Here is a 20,085-nt window from a genome sequence, read left to right on the forward strand (position 1 = left end):
AACTGTCACAGCGCAGAAGGCGGTCATTTGGCCCATCGTGTCCGCATCAGCTCTCCGAAAGAGCATTTCATTTAGAGTCATTCTTCTGCCTTCTCCCCGTAACCCTGCACATTCTTCCTTTCCAGTTAACAGTCCAATTCCCCTTTCAATACTTCAACTGAACCTGCCTCCACCACACACTCAGGCAGCGTAATCCAGAGCTTAAACACTGTCTGCGTGAAAAAGTTTATCATGTCGTTTTTGCTTTTCTTACCAAATACTTGAAATCTGTGCCCTCGTGTTCTTAATACTTCCGCAAATGGGAACAGTTTCGCTCTATCTACACTGTCCAAACCCATGATTTTGAATACATCTATCAAATCATCTCTCAGCCTTCTCTTCTCCAAGGAAAACAGTCCCAATTTCACCAATCTATCTTCATAACTGAAGTTCCTCACCCCTGGAACCATTCTCATGAATCTTTTCTGTACTCTCTCCAATGCCCTCTCATTTTTGCTAAAGTGTGGCGCCCAGAACTGGACATAGTACTCCAGCTGAGGCGGAACATGTGTCTTATACAAGTTCAAAATAACTTCCTTGCTCTTGTACTCTATGCCCCTATTAATAAAGCCCATGATACTGTATGCTTTATTAACTGCTCTCTCAATCAGTCTTGCCACCTTCAATGACTTATACACATATACACTTAGGTCCCTCTGCTCCTGCACCCCCTTCAGCATTGTATCCTTTATTCTATATTGTCTCTCCATGTTCTTCCTACCAAAATGAATCACTTCATATTTCTCTGCATTGAACTTCATCTGCCACCTGACTGCCCATTCCACCAACTTGTCGATGTCCTTTTGAAGTTCTACACTATCCTCTTCACAGTTCACAATGCTTCCAAGTTTCGTATCATCTGCAAACTTTGAAATTGTGCCCTGTACACCAATGTCTAGGTCATCAATATATATCAGCAAGAGCAAGGATCCCAGCACTGAACCCTGAGGAATTCCACTACAAACCTTCCTCCAGCCCAAAAACATCCATTAACCACTACTCTTTGTTTCCTGTCACTCAGCCAATTTTGTATCCATGTTGCTACCGTCCCTTTTATTCCATGAGCTACAAGTTTGCTCACAAGTCTGTTGTGTGTCACTGTATCAAACGCCTTTTTTAAGTCCATGTACACCACATCAACAGCATTGCTCTCATCAACCCTCTCTGTTACCTCCTCAAAAAACTCCAGCAAGTTAGTTAAACATGATTTTCCCTTAAGAAATCCATGCTGGCTTTCCTTAATGAACGCTCATTTGTCCATATTATTATTAATTTTGTCCCAAATTATTCTTTCTAGAAGTTTTCCCACCACCGAAGTTAAACTGATTGGCCTGTCGTTGCTTGTTTTTTTGAACAATGGTATGTTTGCAATTCTCCAATCCTCTGGCACCACCACCGAGTCTAAGGAAGACTGGAAAATTCGGGATAGTGCCTCCGCGATTTCCACCCTCAGTACCCTTGGATGCATCTCAATCCTGTCCTGGTGCCATCCACTTGAAGTCCAGACAGCTTATCTAATATGCCCTCTATCAATTTTAAACCATTCTCACATCTGAATTACCCCCTCTTTCACCAATGCTTGGGTTGCATCATGTTCCTTGATAAAGACAGATGCAAAATATTCATTTAATACCTACCTCAGCTATGCCCTCTGCCTCCATGTGTTAAATCCCCTTTATGGTCCCTTATCAGCCCAACTCCTCCTTTTACCACCCTTTTACTATTTATATGTCTATAGAAAACTTTGGAATTCTCTTTAATGTTCGCTGCCAGTCTCTTTTCATGCTCTCTCTGCTTCTCATTTGCTTTTTCACTTCCCCTCTAGTCCTTCTATATTCAGCCTGGTTCTCAATGGTATTTTCTACCTGACATCTGTCAAAAGCACACTTTTTCTTCATCTTAACCTCTACGTTTTTTGTCATCCAGGGAGCTCAGGATTTGTTTGTCCTACCTTCCCCCTCCGAGGGAACGTAGCTTGACTATGCCCTAACTATCTCTTCTTTGAAGGCAGTACATTGTTCAGTTACTGTTTTTCCTGCCAACCTTTGGCTCCAATGTATTCACCCCTGTTCTGTTCTAACCCCACTGAAGTTAGCTTTCCTCCAGTTAAATATTCTTACTCTGGATTGTTCTTTGTCCTTTTCCATAGTTTTCCAACCTTATGATACAATGATCACTGTCCCCTAAATGATCTCCTACTGGTACTTGATCCACTTGGCCCACATCATTCCCAAGAACCAGGTCTAGCAATTACACTTCAAAAGTAACTTATTGATTGTAAAGTGCTTTGGGGTGTCCTGAAGTTATGAAATGTGAAATTAAATGCAGGCTCTTACTTTTTCTTTTTAACACCTTACAGTGAAATGTCTTCTTGTGGGAACTAGTTAGTTTTCAATTGCAATGGTACAGTGGCAATTTTCTTCAACTGGCAGTGGTTGCAGCCAATTTTAGTGTACTTTTCTAAAACATATTAACGATGAGGTGACATTCTTTCCCATCAGCAGTCACGGTCCCGGTTAGGGACTCTTGTGAGGCTGGCACTGGCAGCATCAGCTTACATCCTACACCTTTGAAATATGGCAACAGTACAAACAAAAGTGACTGTTCAGAAGAAAAATGGAAATATTGCGAAACAACTCAATAAATGAATGTTTAGTTTAGAGATACAGCACTGAAACAGGCCCTTCGGCCCACCGAGTCTGTGCCGACCATCAACCACCCATTTATACTAATCCTACACTAATCCCATATCCCTACCACATCCCCATATTTCCCTACCACCTACCTATACTAGGGGCAATTTATAATAGCCAATTTACCTACCAACCTGCAAATCTTTTGGCTTGCGGGAGGAAACCGGAGCACCCGGAGGAAACCCACGCAGACACAGGGAGAACTTACAAACTCCACACAGGCAGTACCCAGAATTGAACCCGGGTCACTGGAGCTGTGAGGCTGCGGTGCTAACCACTGCGCCGAAAAATAAAGGACCATGTTTAGAACATTACAGCGCAGTACAGGCCCTTCGGCCCTCGATGTTGCGCCGACCTGTGAAACCATCTGACCTACACTATTCCATTTTCATCCATATGTCGATCCAATGACCACTTAAATGCCCTTAAAGTTGGCGAGTCTACTACTGTTGCAGGCAGGGCGTTCCACGTCCCGACTACTCTCTGAGTAAAGAAACTACCTCTAACATCTGTCCTATATCTATCACCCCTCAACTTAAAGCTATGTCCCCTCGTGTTTGCCATCACCATTTAGTACCATATTTAGTAAAATAATGTAAGCTGTTTATACCAACTTAAAACTTTTACTGTGAATCTCCCCAAAAAGTAGCAGGAAACACCAGCTTCTTCCAAATACCTATTCTCACAATGGTGACCACCAAATTGCATCATCCTAAACAAGGCTATGGCTATGATTTTATTATTTAGGCTGCAGCTGGGTTACATATGTGAATATCACATTGAGAGCTCCTTTTCCCTTCAACTAGATTAGTCCACTGCACAAACAGGGTAAATCAGCAAATTTTTATTATCAAGTAAATTACTATATTCCTATGTTTAACTTTACATTATCAACTTTAAATTCACAGACTGCAAGTTTCGCAGAAGTTATTTCGTGAAATGATGCTAAGGACCTGGGCCTGCAATTACTTCAGGAACAGATTAAAAAATAGAACTGTCCTTTCCCAACTGGTTACTGGGGTGCTGCAGGCTGGCCAGAGACGACTGCTGACTGTTCTCGCAACAGTCCTTTAAAGGGATTCTTGCAGAAATTTCAGTGTGTAGGGTTTAGAGGCGAGGAGATTAGAGCTCACTATTGCTGCATTCATGGTGCTTGAAGGATTGAGCCCTCAAGGATGTGGGATGCAGAGTTAGCAATCAGAGCAGAGAGCATAAGTCAACAATAGTTAGATAGACAGGTGTTAAAGGAAGAGGGATATGTAAATAGGGCAGGCAAATGGGAATAGCACGATTGGCTGTGTAGAGGATAAAACCAGACATAGACTGGCTGAATAGCCTGTTGCTATGTTATAATTTCTATTTTAACGACATGTACTTATTTTAAAAACTGCTTCACTTGCATAAATCACATTTACTATGAAGTTGGAGATGACGTATCACAGCTCCATCCTGCATCAGACATAAATATTCAATCCTTTCATGCGTGCAGATAATCTCAGCGATTTCCCCAACCACTCCACAATAATGTTCCTCACTACGTTTTAAAAAAATTTCTTCATGGGACATTGGGATCGCTGGCAAGACCAGCATTTGTTGTCCATCTTTAATTACCCTTGACAACTGAGTGGCTTGCTCGGCCATTTTAGAGGGCAGTTAAGAGTCAACCACATTGCTGTGGGTCTGGAATCACATGTAGGCCGGAATGGGCAAGGGCAGATTTCCTTCCCTGCAGGACATTAGCGAACCAGATGGGTTTTTATGACAATTGATGACTGTGCCACAGCAGCAATAGTGCAACTAGCTTCCAATTTCAGGTTTATTAATTAAATTTATCAATTAATTGAATTTAAATTCCACCAGCTGCCATGGTGGGATTTGAACCTGTGCCCCCAGGGCATTAGTCTGGGCCTCCAGATTACTAGCAGTGACTTTACCACTACGCCGTCTCCCGATCCTGAATTATACCCTCATACGTTCCCCAACCCTACCCCAAAATCAACAAACCAATAAGGATTTACTATTTGACGATGCAAAGCTGTATGTACACAACTTTAACAGTCTTACTTCACAGACATTAAATGGTTGGGTGAACACGGAGGCAGGACCCGATCCAACTTGAGAGTTTTGGTATAAATGTCGCCCAAATGTTACTACTACAGCTCATCGTGCAATTGTTGTTTTACCTATAAAATGGTCCAAATTACCTTGGACTTTTCTTGATGTCAGCCATGGCTCACTGGCAGCCATCTCATCTGAGTCAGAAGATTGTGTGTTCAAGCCCCACTCTGGAGACTTGAGCTCATAACCTAGACTGACATTTCAGTGCAGTACTGAGGGAGCATTACACTGTCAGATGTGCCATCTTTCAGTCAAGATGTTAAACTGAGGCCCTGTCTTCCTTCTCGAGTGAAAGTAAAAGATTGCATGGCACTATTTCAAAGCTGTCCGGGAGAATGCAAGGTCTCTTGGGCAGTATTTATAGCTCAATCAACATTACAAAAAAAACTATTGTCTAGTCATATATCCTATTTCTGTCTGTGGAATCTTGCTGTGTGTAAACTGCTGCTACATTTTCTACATTACAACAGTGACATTTCAGAAGTACTTCATTGGCTGTTAAGCACTTTGGGACAACCCGAGTCATAAAAGGTGCTGTATGAATGGAAGTTATCTTTACTTACACCTCTTCTGCCAAGTGCTGCAAGAGATATCTCTTGGCTTAAAGCCATTCTTACTTCAAGCTTCAGAGATCCCTGCATTACTGGAATTGCACTGGAGCAAAAAGCGCAGACGGAATACTATTACTTTTATGGTAATCATGAGGGAACAGTCACAGAAAGCCAAGCAGCAATTTAGTTCTAGTGTTCATATCAATTCCCAGTGGAGTTAAAAGCCATGCAATTTGTGTCAGGTACATTTAACAACCACCTGTAGCTGGTCATTGCAAATAAGGTCCTTGACAAGCTTGCAGGCTATGCTTTACCACACACCTACTCCAATATTATAGCTCTTGAGAATTTTCTCACAAACACTGGGACATGGGGGAAACCACATTAGCAGCAGCACAAATATATACAAGTCACACAAAATTGCCAACTCTCAAAAGCAGCAAAAGATTTGCATTCCACAATTTTAGATGAAGCACTGCAGCAAACAGAAGCAGTCCTCACTCAAAAAGATTGTGAAAAAGTGGGACTAGAAAGTTAACTGAAGTTTAACACCTGCCTGGCTGTGAAGGGAAGTAATGAAGAAAAGGGAAGGAGTTACAAGTCCACAGCCTGGAGCTGCCTACAGGACTCAGAAAGCTTGGTAACCACTCTGGTCAGAGCCCTATTCTCAGCCAGCAGCCGCTCATTTAACTGCCTCAGAGTCTGAAACTCTTTTACTTGATGCAGGTTCTGCAGGGGATCAAAACACAAGAAGAAACAGAATTGGAAAGCATAATAAAGAGCAGGAATAAGGAAAGAAAAATGTTAATAAAATGATAATCAGTGCCCAATTTTCCACTTGGCACCATGATACAGACCTTGGGGGTGTTCACCTCAAGGCATTAGGCAGCACGTTGGCAAGGCAACTCAAATTTGTACAATTAAGATGTTTGATTTTCAAATAGCCCTTGATTTCCAATTTTAATACAAGTACAGATTATATCACACAGCACAAGGTCTTCATGCACATTTGAGTTTGGGAATTTCAGCTCTTAGTCAATGAAGCAACAGAGTTTTTGATTTCTTTAATGCCATACGACAATACGGCGTCTGCTTGTCAAGTCAAATTAAACCGTGTGTATGCACTCTACCAATTTTTTAAAGGATGTAAGTATAAGAAGGCATCAAACTACACATGCAAAGGAAGGGGCTACGGCCAGAAGTTGGCAGGGGAAGGGGGTGTCAGAGAAAAAGCCAGAAACAGGCAACTTAGAAATAGCCACTGAATATAAACATGTGAACAGTAGCTTCATATCTCCACAATACTTTTACACAGCCATACATGAGTGAAATCAATCCTTTAGTCTTGACTTGAAAATTCTCATCTTGGTTTACAAATCCGTCCATAGCCTTGCTGTTCCCTATCTCTAACCTCCTCCAGTCCGACAACACTGATTTCTGCACTTCTCCAAATCTAGTCTCAAACATTTCCAATTTCCATCCTTCCACCATGGACCACCATGCCTTCAGCTCTCCAGGCCTTAAACTATGGAATTCTCTCACTAAACCTCTTGGCTCCCCGTACCTCCCTCTCCTCCTTTTCAGACACGCCTTAAAACCTACCTCGGAGCAAGCTTTTGGACATCTGTCCAAAATATTCACTTATGTGGGTCAGTGTTAAATTTTGTCTGATAAGGCTTTTGTGAAGCAGCAGAGGAAGTGGTGCTATGTTAAATGTTCTATATAAATAGAAGGTGTATTGCTAGTGTGCAGCTGAGAAGCACAGATTCCATGGTGTCTGGAAATGAGTTACTCCACAGCTCCACGAGGAGACAAAGCGCACTGTTTGTGCACATCCAAACGCTTCTATGTATATCCATATCATTTTCAGTCAGGCAATGAAAACAGAGAAATGTCAATAGTGATCCCCAACAAGTGAAATGACTTATACTATCAGGGCAAGACAAACACAGATTAAGACTACCGTCTTTGGCCTCCTTGGTTCGAGAAACAATGGGTAAGCATCCAGACGTGGTCAGTGGTTTGTGAAGAAGCACCTGGAGTGGCTATAAAGGCCAATTCTAGAGTGACAGACTCTTCCACAGGTGCTGCAGATAAAATTGGTTGTCAGGGCTGTTACACAGTTGGCTATCTCCTTGCACTTGTCTTTTTCCCTGCCACCGGCTAAGTCTCTTCGACTCGCCACTCTTTAGCCCCGCCTTTATGGCTATCCGCGATCACTGGCAACTGACTCCCACGACTAGTGATCAATGTCACAGGATTTCATGTTGCGATTGCAGGCGTCTTTAAAGCGGAGACATGGACGGCCGGTGGGTCTGATACCAGTTACGAGCTCGTTGTACAATACGTCCTTAGGGATCCTGCCATCTTCCATGCGGCACATGTGGCCAAGCCATCTCAAGTGCCGCTGGCTCAGTAGGGTGCATAAGCTGGGGATGTTGGCCGCCTCGAGGACTTCTGCATTGGAGATACAGTCCTGCCACCTGATGCCAAGGATTCTCCAGAGGCAGCAAAGATGGCACGAGTTGAGACGTCGCTCTTGGCTGACATACATTGTCCAGGCCTCACTGCCGTAGAGCAAGGTACTGAGGACACAGGCTTGAAACACTCGGACTTTGGTGTTCCGTGTCAGTGCACCATTTTCCCCACACCCTCTTGGCCAGTCTGGACATAGCAGCGGACGCCTTTCCCATGTGCCTGTCGATTTCTGCATCAACAGACAGGTTACTGGTGATAGTTGAGCCTAGGTAGGTGAACTCTTGAACCACTTCCAGAGCGTGGTCGCCGATATTGATGGATGGAGCATTTCTGACGTCCTGTCCCATGATGTTCGTTTTCGAGGCTGATGGTTAGGCCAAATTTGTTGCAGGCAGCCGCAATCCTGTTGATGAGTCTCTGCAGACAGTCTTCCGTGTGGGATGTTAACGCAGCATAGTCAGCAAAGAGGAGTTCCCTGATGAGAACTTTCTGTACTATGGGCTTCGCTCTAAGACGGGCAAGGTTGAACAACCTGGCATCTGATCTTATGCGGAGGAAAATTCCTTCTTTTGAAGACTTGAACGCATTTTAGAGCAGCACAGTGGCGCAGTGCTTAGCACCGCAGCCTCACAGCTCCAGCGCCCCGGGTTTGGTTCTGGGTACTGCCTGTGGGGAGTTTGCAAGCTCTCCCTGTGACCATGTGGGTTTCCACCCGGTGCTCCGGTTTCCTCCCACAGCCAAAGACTTGCAGGTTGATAGGTAAATTGGCCATTGTAAATTGCCCCTAGTGTAGGTAGGTGGTAGGAGAATTGAGGGAAGGTGGGGATGTGGTAGGGAATATGGGATTAATGTAAGATTAGTATAAATGGGTGGTTGATGGTCGGCACAGACTCGATGGGCCAAAGGGCCTGTTTCAGTGCTGTATCTCTCTATGACGCCCACTGTTAAACAAAAACATGCACAGGCAGAGGTCAGTGTTTCACTGATCATTCTGGCTGTTTATGACCATCGTTAGTCAGGCTTCCAGGAACCAAACATAGGATTGTAAGACAAATCAATGGTTTTATGGATCATCTGTTAACACCTGATAATTGTGGATCTGCTCCGTGAACCACTGTTGTCCTTGTGGTGGTGTTAGGTCGGGAATTACAGGATATTGACACAGATGAAGGAACAGAAATGTACACCCAAATTAGGATGATGTGGGCTTTGAGGGGAACAAGGAGATGAAGCTATTTCCACAATGCTGCTCGTCTTTCACATGGGTGCTGTTGCTGGGCAGGGGGAAGGGGGGGGAGACAGTGGAAATTGAGGGGTGCTAAAGTCATCTTGCTGGGTTGCTACCATGTACATCACACATACACTGCATTTAGTGATGCTTGGAATACACTGAGTCCAGCAGCAGGAGCATCAATCAAGAAAATTATTCTGTGTTGAACAGTGTCAAGTTCCTTGAATGTTGCTGTGGCTACACCCATCCAGGCAGGTGTTTGGTATTCAATCACATTCCAGACGAGTGATATAGATGGTGGAGAAGCTTTGAGCGGTCACAAGGAAATCCACACATTCAAGTACACAGCCTGTAGCCAAGGTATTGATATGGTTGGCCCAGTTAAGCTTCTAGTCAATGGTGTTCACCACCTACTGTTGAATGCTTATGAAGTAAAAACCAGAGACTCCTGAAGCCTCCAGAAATGCTTGATACACACAGAATCACTAAACAGCTGATACTGAAATGACTGAAATGCATTTGCCATAGTAAAAAAGGTAACCCAAATTATCTGCGGATTGCTTCTTGAATTTCTTTAAAGCATCCATGACCATGAAGAACATTACATAATCCTCTGAACAGCCAAATAATCAGATGGAATTGAAGCATTTGAATGATGAATGAGCTCCTGAAGCGAATTCCACCACCTGGATAGAGCAACTGAAAGTCTTCATGTAACTTTAGTAAATATGAAGAATTAGTGATAGTACAGCAATGATTAAAAAGCTGGCTTTAACAAAATTCCACAACTGGGAACTTTTTAAATCATGTTGCAACTGTTCTTCCCTCTAGTAGGGAATCTGGAACAGCAAACATAATCTCAAGGTGTTAGCGAAGCAAGGTTAACAGTGAATTGAAGAAAAACCTCACACAAATAAAAAGGGTTGGAAGAATGTGAGACATATGCACTAAGAGGCTATGGACGCGAAGTGTTTATAAGGGAGCATGAAATTAAAGACTACAGAAAAAAAAGTAATGGAACTGGAATTGAAAGAGCCATGACAAACAAAGCAGCAGAGCTAGCTCGAAGGGCTGAATGACCAACCTCTGCTCCTGTAGTGAAGGGAACTCAACAGCAAACTCTGATCATACAGACACTTTTAAAAACTCAGCAGTCTGACACAAGATTCAAACAGAAGGAACTGTAAAAGTGGACTCGTTTTTTTTGTTGCAGGGAAGTAGGAAAGGGAGCAGTTTTTTGCTTTCACCTGAAAACCATTAAATGGAGATGTAGCTGCAGCAACAATGACGAGTCTCAAGCACATTGTTCCATTCTTCATGGATACCCAAGTAAAAATAATGGAACACTGAGTATTGCGCGTTGGGTCTAATTAAAAGTTGGAAATGGCTCTGAATTTAGATTGAAACAATTGTTAGTGTTTGACCATATTCTGTTGAAAGCATGGAGGCCATTAAACAGAAAATATCAAATACAGAATTAAGAGTAGTCCAATTTCAAAATTTACCGATGATCTCGAACTTGGGGGTGTAGTAAAGTGAGGATGATACAAAATCGACTGCAACAAGACAAATAGGCTGGCAGATTGTCAGACAAATGGCAGATGCAATTTAATACAGACAAGTGTGAGGTGATGCATTTTGGCAGAAGGGATAGGATGAGGCAATATAGATTTCATGGCACAGTTCTAAAGAGTGTGCAGGGACAGAGGGATCTGGGGGTTCATGTGCATTGATCTTTGAAGGCAACAGGACATATTGAGAGAATGGTTAGCAAAGCATAAGGGATCTTGGGCTTCATAAACAGAGGTACTGAGTACAAAAGCAGTGAAGTTATGCTGAGCCTTTATAAAACTCCGGTTAGGCCACAACTGGAGTACTGCATCTAGTTCTCGATGCCACACTTTAGGAATGAAGAAGGTCCTTGAGAGGATGCAGAGATTTACCAGAACGGTGCCAGGAATAAGGGATTTTAGCTACAAGGTTAGGTCGGAGAAGCTGGGGTTGTCTATGGTTCTCTATGACTCTCTTCTTGGAGCAAAAGAGATTGAAGGGAGATTTGATAGAGGTGTAAAAAATTCCAACAGGTTTGGATAAGTTAGACAAACAAAAGCTATTCATTAAGGGATGGTACAAGGACTAAGGGACACAGATTTAAGGTTTTGTGCAAGAGATGCAGTGGGGATGTGAGGAACAACTTTTTTTTTAAAAAAGCAGGTAGTAATGGCCTGGAACCTGCTGTCTATGAGGGTAGTGGAAACAGTAATGATCAATGATTTTAAAAGGAAACTGGATGGACACTTGAGGGAAATAAACTTGCAGGGTTACAGGGATAGAGCAGGGGAATGGGACTGACTGGATTGCTCTATGGCACTAACCCGATGGACTGAAAGGTCTCCTTCTGTGCCATAATGATGATGAAAAGTTTCTGATATCTCCAAACTCTAATCAGTAAAGATTTCAAGAGGAGCAGAACCCACTGCAGCTCAAGGCAGATAGCTGCACGCAAGCATTTGCTGTCCTTCCACTTGAAAGCTAGAAACAATTGTTGAAACATTCAAAACATGACACTCATATAATACCAGGAACAAAAATGATGCTTGCTCAAACAATAAGGGCCTGGCAAGTAAATAAATGCATCATGATTAAAGCCAAGAATTGCAATCTCTCAGTCCTGTGTGTAAAATAAGACCATGGTCTGCAAAACTCAGCATTCATCATCTCTCCAGCTTGATGAAGCTAGAACCTCACACTAAATGATAAGGCGAGATTTACTTTTAATTAGGAATGTGCGTATAAATCATCTAAAAATCGGGTGGCAGTTCTGAAACCAAGGAGAGATCTTTAAAAAGCACCATGGTTTTTGCAGGATGGCGAGGATATAATCCAGTCATTTTAGCATGAAGAAAAATATTTTAAATTGACTTCTGCCCTGGTCAAGACAGTTATTCAAAATCAACCAGGTCATTTATCCAAGCACAGTAGATGCAAACGTTGCACAGTCAACATAATAGAGTTGTGTTCCTCTGTACACCGTGTGCAACAAAATCATAAACCTTCCTTTATACGTTGATTTACTGTCTTGCCTCAGAGCCCAGAGGAATCCCTCCTACAATTTAGAAGAGAAATCTTAAATTCAACCACATAAATTTGTTCATTTGATTGCATGGAAACGATTATGCCAGATTTGCAACTGAACCAAGGGGAAAATCAAGGCCTTTAGGTTTTATCAAAAGTATTATAATACAGCCTCTTTATACATCACGCGCATCAAGAGAAAACCTTGTTGCAGATGCCTGCTGGCTTCAAGACCAAACTAGGAAGTTATAATTTTTTTTGAAACAAATCATTTAATTATCTAGATACAGCTATTAAAATTCTGAAGAAGTTCTATGTAAATCTATATTACACTCTGAACAGTCCCAAGCTCGTTTATACTACCTTTTCCAATGTTACTCTGTTGCTTCTCAATCATCACTCGAAAAAAAAATGACTAGTCTCAATATATCCAACCACCTTATTTGGTCAGCAGTTATTTAAACATTTTCATGTTAATTGCACCGTTATACATCAGAAGTTAACATACAAATCTCATTTTACTTTCACAACTGAAAACTTATGGTGCCATTTAAAAGGTACCCTTTGCCTAAGTGTATTTTTTCAAGTTAATTAAATTAATACAAATACCAGTCTCATAAGATCATTAGTTGGATGAACAATAATTTACCTTAAGCTCCTCTTCCATTTCCGCTATCTTCCTCTCCAAAGCTCTTCTTTCCTGTTAAACAATGGGAGATTGTCACATTACCTACATTGAAAAGGTGAATCAAAGCCGAGACAAATCAATTTTTGCTCTAAGACTTGGCCCACGATGAGAAAAAATTCCCCCCTCAACCCAAGTTGTAAAGCAACAATTTTTCCACTGGGAAAATACAGTGTTCTGCATTTGCTGAACCAATTACATTTAGAGCTGTGGCTTTTAATCAGTCGAAGCACTGATATGGAGCTGCCCAGCCCTGGTGGGGGGTGGGGGGGGGGGGGGGGGAGAGAACATGCTTACACCCTAGTGCACTGCACTTGAGAATGCACAGTCAACAACAATGAGTACATAATATTTCTGAGGAACAGAACTTGTGACCTGCAGTGCTTACAGTTTAAGCAGTAATTAAAACAGGTCGGCTTCTACTGTAAAACATGAAATAGATTCTGTCACAGTGACATCACAGAATCATACAGTGCAGAAGAGGCCCTTTGGCCCATCGAGTCTGCACCGATGCATTAAAACACCTGACCTGTCTACCTAATCCCATTTGCCAGCACTTGGCCCATAGCCTTGAATGTTATGACGTGCCAAGTGCTCATCCAGATACTTTTTAAAGGATGTGAGGCAACCTGCCTCTACCACCCTCCCAGGCAGGGCATTCCAGACCGTCACCACCCTCTGGGTAAAAAAGTTCTTGCTCAAATCCCCCTTAAACCTCCCGCCCCTCACCGTAAACTTGTGGCCCCTCGTAACTGACCCTTCAACTAAGGGGAACAGCTGCTCCCTATCCACCCTGTCCATGCCCCTCATAATCTTCTACACCTCGATCAGGTCACCCCTCAGTCTTCTCTGCTCCAGTGAAAACAACCCAAGCCTATCCAACCTCTCTTCATAGCTTAAATGTTCCATCCCAGGCGGCATCCTGGTGAATCGCCTCTGCATCCCCTCCAATGCAATCACATCTTTCCTGTAATGTGACGACCAGAATTGCACACAGTACTCCAGCTGTGGCCTTACCAAAGTTCTGTACAACTCCAACATGACCTCCCTGCTTTTGTAATCTATGTCTCGATTGATAAAGGCAAGTGCCCCATATGCCTTTTTCACCACACTATTAACCTGCCCTTCTGCCTTCAGAGATCTATGAACAAACACGCCAAGGTCCCTTTGTTCCTCTGAACTTCCCAGTGTCAGGCCATTCATTGAATACTTCCGTGTCACATTACTCCTTCCAAAGTGTATCACCTCACACTTTTCAGCGTTAAATTTCATCTGCCACTTTTCTGCCCATTTGACCATCCCGTCTATATCTTCCTGTAACCTAAGACACTCAACCTCACTGTTCACCACTCGGCCAATCTTTGTGTCATCCGCGAACTTACTGATCCTACCCCCCACATAGTCATCTATGTCGTTTATATAAATGACAAACAATAGGGGACCCAGCACAGATCCCTGTGGTACGCCACTGGACACTGGCTTCCAGTCACTAAAACAGCCGTCTGTCATCACTCTGTCTCCTACAGCTAAGCCAATTTTGAATCCACCTTATCAAGTTACCTTGTATCCCATGTGCATTTGCTTTCTTGATAAGTCTCCCATGTGGGACCTTGTCAAAGGCTTTGCTGAAATCCATGTAAACTACATCAACATATTAAATATCTCTTCTTTTTTCAGACATTGCTTTCCAACTTTGGACAGTGGCTACTGCAGTTTTATTAAAGGTTGCAATGCTGATACTATTACTACAACATTGCAATTCAGTGCAAGATAAATTTCTGAATTTACCCTTCAAGGCACAATAAATCACTTTTAGCTGAAAAATCACATACTGCATATGTTCAGTATTTGAGAAAACAGCAAATTTTCCAAATGCCAGGAGCTATCACCTAGACACTAAAATGTCATTGTAACCATATAGAATCCCCCAAAAATTGATCAAATCATCAATCATGGAACCTTTCCAAAATTTTCAGTAAGAGTTTTATTTTTTAAACCACTACTACTATGGATTGCACTGTAAATTGAAGCTTACCCTTTTCTCCATTTCCAGCAGCGACCGATCAGCTATTCTTTCTTGCCTCTGAAAAGCAATATTTGGTGGCGTGTGTTTAGCATCATCTCTCTCATTCTTCACATCACGTTAATCTCTGGCATTCCGAGTTTAAGTATGGATATCCAATGGCTTTAAGACACAGTTACCATTGCCATTTTAAGACTTCTGATGTCAGTCACAATCACCCATTCCCACAGTGCCTCAAGAAAAATATTTTACATTACTCCTTCCAAACAGATCAAGACATCTTAGTTAAACTTGAAGCAAAATGTGAAGCTTCAAAGTTGAAGCCAACAGATTCCATCTCACTAAATTACAGAAGACGTGAAGGAAAGTGGTGCACAGACAAGTTCATGTAATGAAATGGGAAGATCCACCAAAGGTAGGCAATCAGCCAACGATCTTCATTCATTTCTATTTGTTACCTTAGCACTCAGTCAGAGTTAGAGCGCCCTAGTGAATCCAAAGACCTAGATTTAATGCCTTCATTCAAAATAATCAAGTTGTTTGTGCACAGATTAATTTACAAATATTGAGAGGCACAAGCTAGTGCCCTGCATCTGCGTATGTAACAACTCTAATCATGAGGCAATCACCACAACCACGAAGATCACATAAGCATCATGAAGCTGTTTGAATGTAGATGCGGCAAGCAGTAACTTCAAAAGGCCAACAAATGTGCTTTATTCATCTGGTCTAAGGAATGACAGACACATTACAGGCGGCACAGTGGCGCAGTGGTTAGCACCGCAGCCTCACAGCTCCAGAGACCCGGGTTCAATTCTGGGTACTGCCTGTGTGGAGTTTGCAAGTTCTCCCTGTGTCTGTGTGGGTTTTCGCCGGGTGCTCCGGTTTCCTCCCACCACCAAAAGACTTGCAGGTTGATAGGTAAATTGGCCATTATAAATTGCCCCTAGTATAGGTAGGTGGTGGGGGAATAGAGGGACAGGTGGGGATGTGGTAGGAATATGGGATTAGTGTAGGATTAGTATTAATGGGTGGTTGATGGTCGGCACAGACTCGGTGGGGCCAAAGGGTCTGTTTCAGTGCTGTATCTCTAAACTAAACTAAACTAAACATTACATCTTTGGTGGTGAACAGAAGGATTCCATGAAATTAGCTTGAGTAAACTTGAAAATTGGGAAGATTTCAGAATATAGCAAAGGAGGATGAAGAAACTGATAAAGGAAGGGTGAACAGAATATGTAAACTAGCAAAAAACATAAATGTGCCATAGGTACATAAAAAGGAAATCATAGAACCATAGAAAAATTACAGCACAGAAGGAGGCCATTCAGCCAGTCGTGTTCGAGCCAGCCGGAAAAAAACTAGCCGCCCAATCTAATCCCACCTTCCAGCACCTGGTCCATAGCCTTGCTGGTTACGACACTTCAGGTGTATGTCCAGGTACCTTTTAAAAGAATTAAGGATTTCTGCCTTCACCACCTTCCTGACAGCGAATTCCAGACACCCACCACCCTCTGGGTGAAAAAGGTTTTCCTCATGTCCCCTCTAGCCCTTCTACCAATCACCTTAAATCTGTACCCCCTGGTAATTGACCCCCTGCTAAGGGAAACACGTCCTTCCTGTCTAATCTATCCGGGTCCCTCATAATTTTGTACACCTCTATTAAGTCACCCCTCCGCCTCCTCTGTTGTAAGGAAAACAACCCTAACCTATCCAATCATTCCTCATAGCTGCAACTTTCCACATTACAGAAATGTTTGGCTAAGACAAATGTGGGTGCATTACAGGCAGAGTCAGGAGAATTTATAATGGGGAATAGAGAAATGGCAAAGAAGCCAAATGATTACTTTGTGTCTGTCTTCACTGAGAAAGATACAAGAAATTTCCCAGACCCCAGAATTAGATATCCAAGGGACTAGGGAGAATGAGGAACTGAAGGCAATTAGTATTATTAAGAAGGCTGCACTGGGAGAAATTAATGGGGCTGAAGGTTGATAAGTCCCTGGGACCTGATATTCTACATCCCAGGGTGTTGAAAGAGGTAGCTATGGAGATAGTGGATGCATTGGTGATCATCTTCCAAAATTCTATACATTCTAGAATGGTTCCTGCAGGTTGGCAGGTAGCAAATGTCATCCCACTATTTAAGAAGGGAGGAAGAGAGAAAACAGGGAATTACAGACCTGTTGGCCTTAAATCAGTCACAGGGAAAATGCTAGGATCTATTCTAAAGGATGTGATAAATGGATATTTGGATAATAATGATATAATTGGGTATAGTCAACATGGATTTATGAATGGAAAATCATGTTGGACGAATCTGTTGGAGTTTGTTTAAGGATGTGACTAACAGAATTGATAAAGGGGAGTTGGTGGACAAAGTTTACTTGGATTTTCAGAAGTCCCCCTTATGATAAAGTCCCCCACAGGAGGTTGGCGAGCAAAATTCAAGTACATGGGATAGGAGGTAATATACTGGCATGGATTTAGGATTGGTTAACAGGTAGAAAACTGTAGGAATAAATGGGTCAATCTCTCTTTGGCAGGCTGTGACTAGTGGGGTACCGCAAAGATCAGTACTTGGGCCCCAGCTGTTCAGAATATCTTTCAATGATTTGGATGTGGGGACCAAATGTAATAGTTCCAACTTCGGGGATGACAAAACTAGGTGGGAATGTATGTTGTAAGGAAGATGCAAAGCAGCTTCAAGGGGATTTGGACAGACTTAGTTAGTGGGCAAGAACATGGCAGAAGGAATATAGTGTGGAAAAATGTAAGGTTACCCACTTTGGTAGGAGGAACAGATGTGCAGAGTATTTCTTAAATGGTATTATAACGTGTAGATGTACAAAGGGTGTCCTCATCAATAAGTCACTGAAAGCTAACATGCAGATGCAGCAAGCAATTAAAATGGCTAATGATATGTTAAGCCTTTATCGCAAGAGGATTTGAGTACAGGAGTAGCGAAGTCTTGCTTCAATTGTATAAAACCTTGGTTTGACCACACCTGAAGTAGTGTGTGTAGTTTTGGTCCCCTTACCTTAGGGAGGATATTTATGCCTTAGAGGGAGTGCAATGAAGGTTCACCAGATTTGTTCCCGGGATGGCGGGACTGTCCTATGAAGAGAGATTGTGGAAACTGGGCCTGTATTCTGTAGAGTTTCGAAGAATGAGAGGCGATCTCATGGAAACCTACAAAATACTTAAAGGGATAGACAGGGTAGATGCAGCTAAGATGTTTCCGCTGGTTGGGGAGTCCAGAACCAGGGGAAACAATTTCAAAATAAGGGGGAAGCCACTTAAGACAGAGATGAGGAGAAATTTCTTTCCTCAGAGGGTTGTGAATCTTTGGAATTCCCTACCCCAGAGGGCTGTGGAAGCTCAGTCATTGAGTATGTTTAAAGCAGAGATTGACAGATTCTAAATACCAATGACATAAAGGGATGTGGGGATAGCATGGGGAAAAAAGGCACTCAAATGGATGACCAGCCATGATCGTATTGAATGGTGGAGCAGGCTTGAAGGTTTGAATGGCCTACTCCTGCTCCTATGTAATGCACAGGGAGCCCTTTATTCTTTACAATATCTGTCATGACCTCAGTTCAGATTTGATATCAGTGATTAAGGATCTTCCTTGTCTGCTCCCTTGGTCAATTCCAACAGCTGAAGATGCTCTGCGTTGGTAACCATCGAAACCATGACTGGCTACTGGTGACTGAGCAGACTTGATGAATTCTACTGGTCACCATCATCTGAATCTACTGCATAAAAAATGACCCTTTGAGAATATAAAGATAAAACCGAACCAACGATAAAAACTAGTTAGGATTAAGACCAATTGAATCTATGGATAAAAACAAAATAAAAAAAATTTCTTCAGACTCAAACTTTCTTTGCACACAGCTAACAAATCACTGTTTGGATTAAATGTTGGAAAACTTTTAAAAAAGCCTATTTGGGGTACACAAATATTCAACAGTGCAATTGAGTAAGAACACAAACTATTATTTATTCCCAAATAGCAAAGTATCAGTTGCATTTATCCTTTTCACTAGAGTTAACTATTACACATACCTGTGTGGTTTTCTCTAACTGCACTTTCAACTCATTGAGTTCCAAATTTGTGTCATGTAGATTCGCCTTAAGCTTCTCATTTTCTGCAAGGAACTGCTCATAAAGCTGTGAAAATACCACAACCTTCAATCATTGGAATACCTGGAATTCCAATTTTAAATGCTACTAGTTAAATACCTCTGTTCACCAATTGTAGAATTATCCCCTCCAATAAATCACAATTCTTGACAAAACTTTGTGTCACTACCCAAAAATGAACTTGCATTTATTATATAGCACTTTGCATGACCCACAGACATCGTGAAGTGCTTCAAGTCAATTAATTATTTTTTTGAAATATAATCGCTTATGTGGGCAAACACAGCAGCCACCATTTTGCACCCAGCCAGGTCACACAAATAGTAATAAGGTAAGTGACAAGCTCATTTGTTTTAGTGGTGTTGGTTGAAGAATAATATTGCCTGCAGGACACCAGGAGAACTCCCCTAAACTTCTGCAAATTTTGTCATGGAATCTTCCAGCCCACACAAGCAGGCAGACAGGATCCTTTCTTTAATGTTGCATCTAAAAAGAATGAACTCAGACAGTATTGCACTCCCTCAGTATCAAAGTACTGAAGTATCAGCCTGATTATGTGCTCAAGTCCTGGACAGCAAATGTGGTACCAGGGATAAACCAGGTAATTACAGGCCAGTGAGTCTAACATCAGTGGTAGGGAAATTATTGGAAAAAATTCGGCGAGACAGGATTAATTTCCACTTGGAGAGGCAGGGATTAATCAAGGATAGTCAGCATGGCTTTGTCAGGGGGAGATCATGTCTAACAAACTTGATTGAATTTTTTGAGGCGGTGACTAGATGTGTAGATGAGGGCAAAGCAGTTGATGTAGTCTACATGGAATTCAGTAAGGCTTTTGATAAGGTCCCACATGGGAGATTGGTTAAGGTGGTAAGAGCCCATGGGATCCAGGGCAATTTGGCAAATTGGATCCAAAATTGGCTTAGTGGCAGGAGGCAGAGGATGATGGTCGAGGGTTGTTTTTGCGAATGGAAGCCTGTGACCAGTGGTGTACCACAGGGATCGGTGCTGGGACCCTTGCTGTTTGTAGTGTACATTAA

The 20,085-nt window shown here is 42.3% G+C and overlaps 1 protein-coding gene across 12 annotated transcripts in view; it reads right to left on the reverse strand.

Moving 5' to 3' along the window:
- ppp1r12a (protein phosphatase 1, regulatory subunit 12A) overlaps nt 1-20,085 on the reverse strand; it is a 271,369-nt gene that overhangs the window by 4,337 nt on the left and 246,947 nt on the right. For 7 of the 12 annotated variants that reach the window (XM_068050114.1, XM_068050113.1, XM_068050112.1 and 4 more), the window contains 4 exons: nt 18,968-19,072; nt 14,906-14,953; nt 12,835-12,885; nt 5,958-6,130 (listed from right to left, as the gene is read on the reverse strand). In XM_068050114.1, coding sequence (XP_067906215.1) covers nt 5,996-6,130; nt 12,835-12,885; nt 14,906-14,953; nt 18,968-19,072 — 339 coding nt within the window. In that variant the 3' untranslated portion in view covers nt 5,958-5,995. The remainder of the gene's footprint in view (nt 1-5,957; nt 6,131-12,834; nt 12,886-14,905; nt 14,954-18,967; nt 19,073-20,085) is intronic. The other 5 variants (XM_068050119.1, XM_068050120.1, XM_068050118.1 and 2 more) reach the window with 2 other exon arrangements.

Source organism: Heterodontus francisci, chromosome 18 (genome assembly GCF_036365525.1).
Source record: "Heterodontus francisci isolate sHetFra1 chromosome 18, sHetFra1.hap1, whole genome shotgun sequence".
Taxonomy (NCBI): Eukaryota; Metazoa; Chordata; class Chondrichthyes; order Heterodontiformes; family Heterodontidae; genus Heterodontus; species Heterodontus francisci.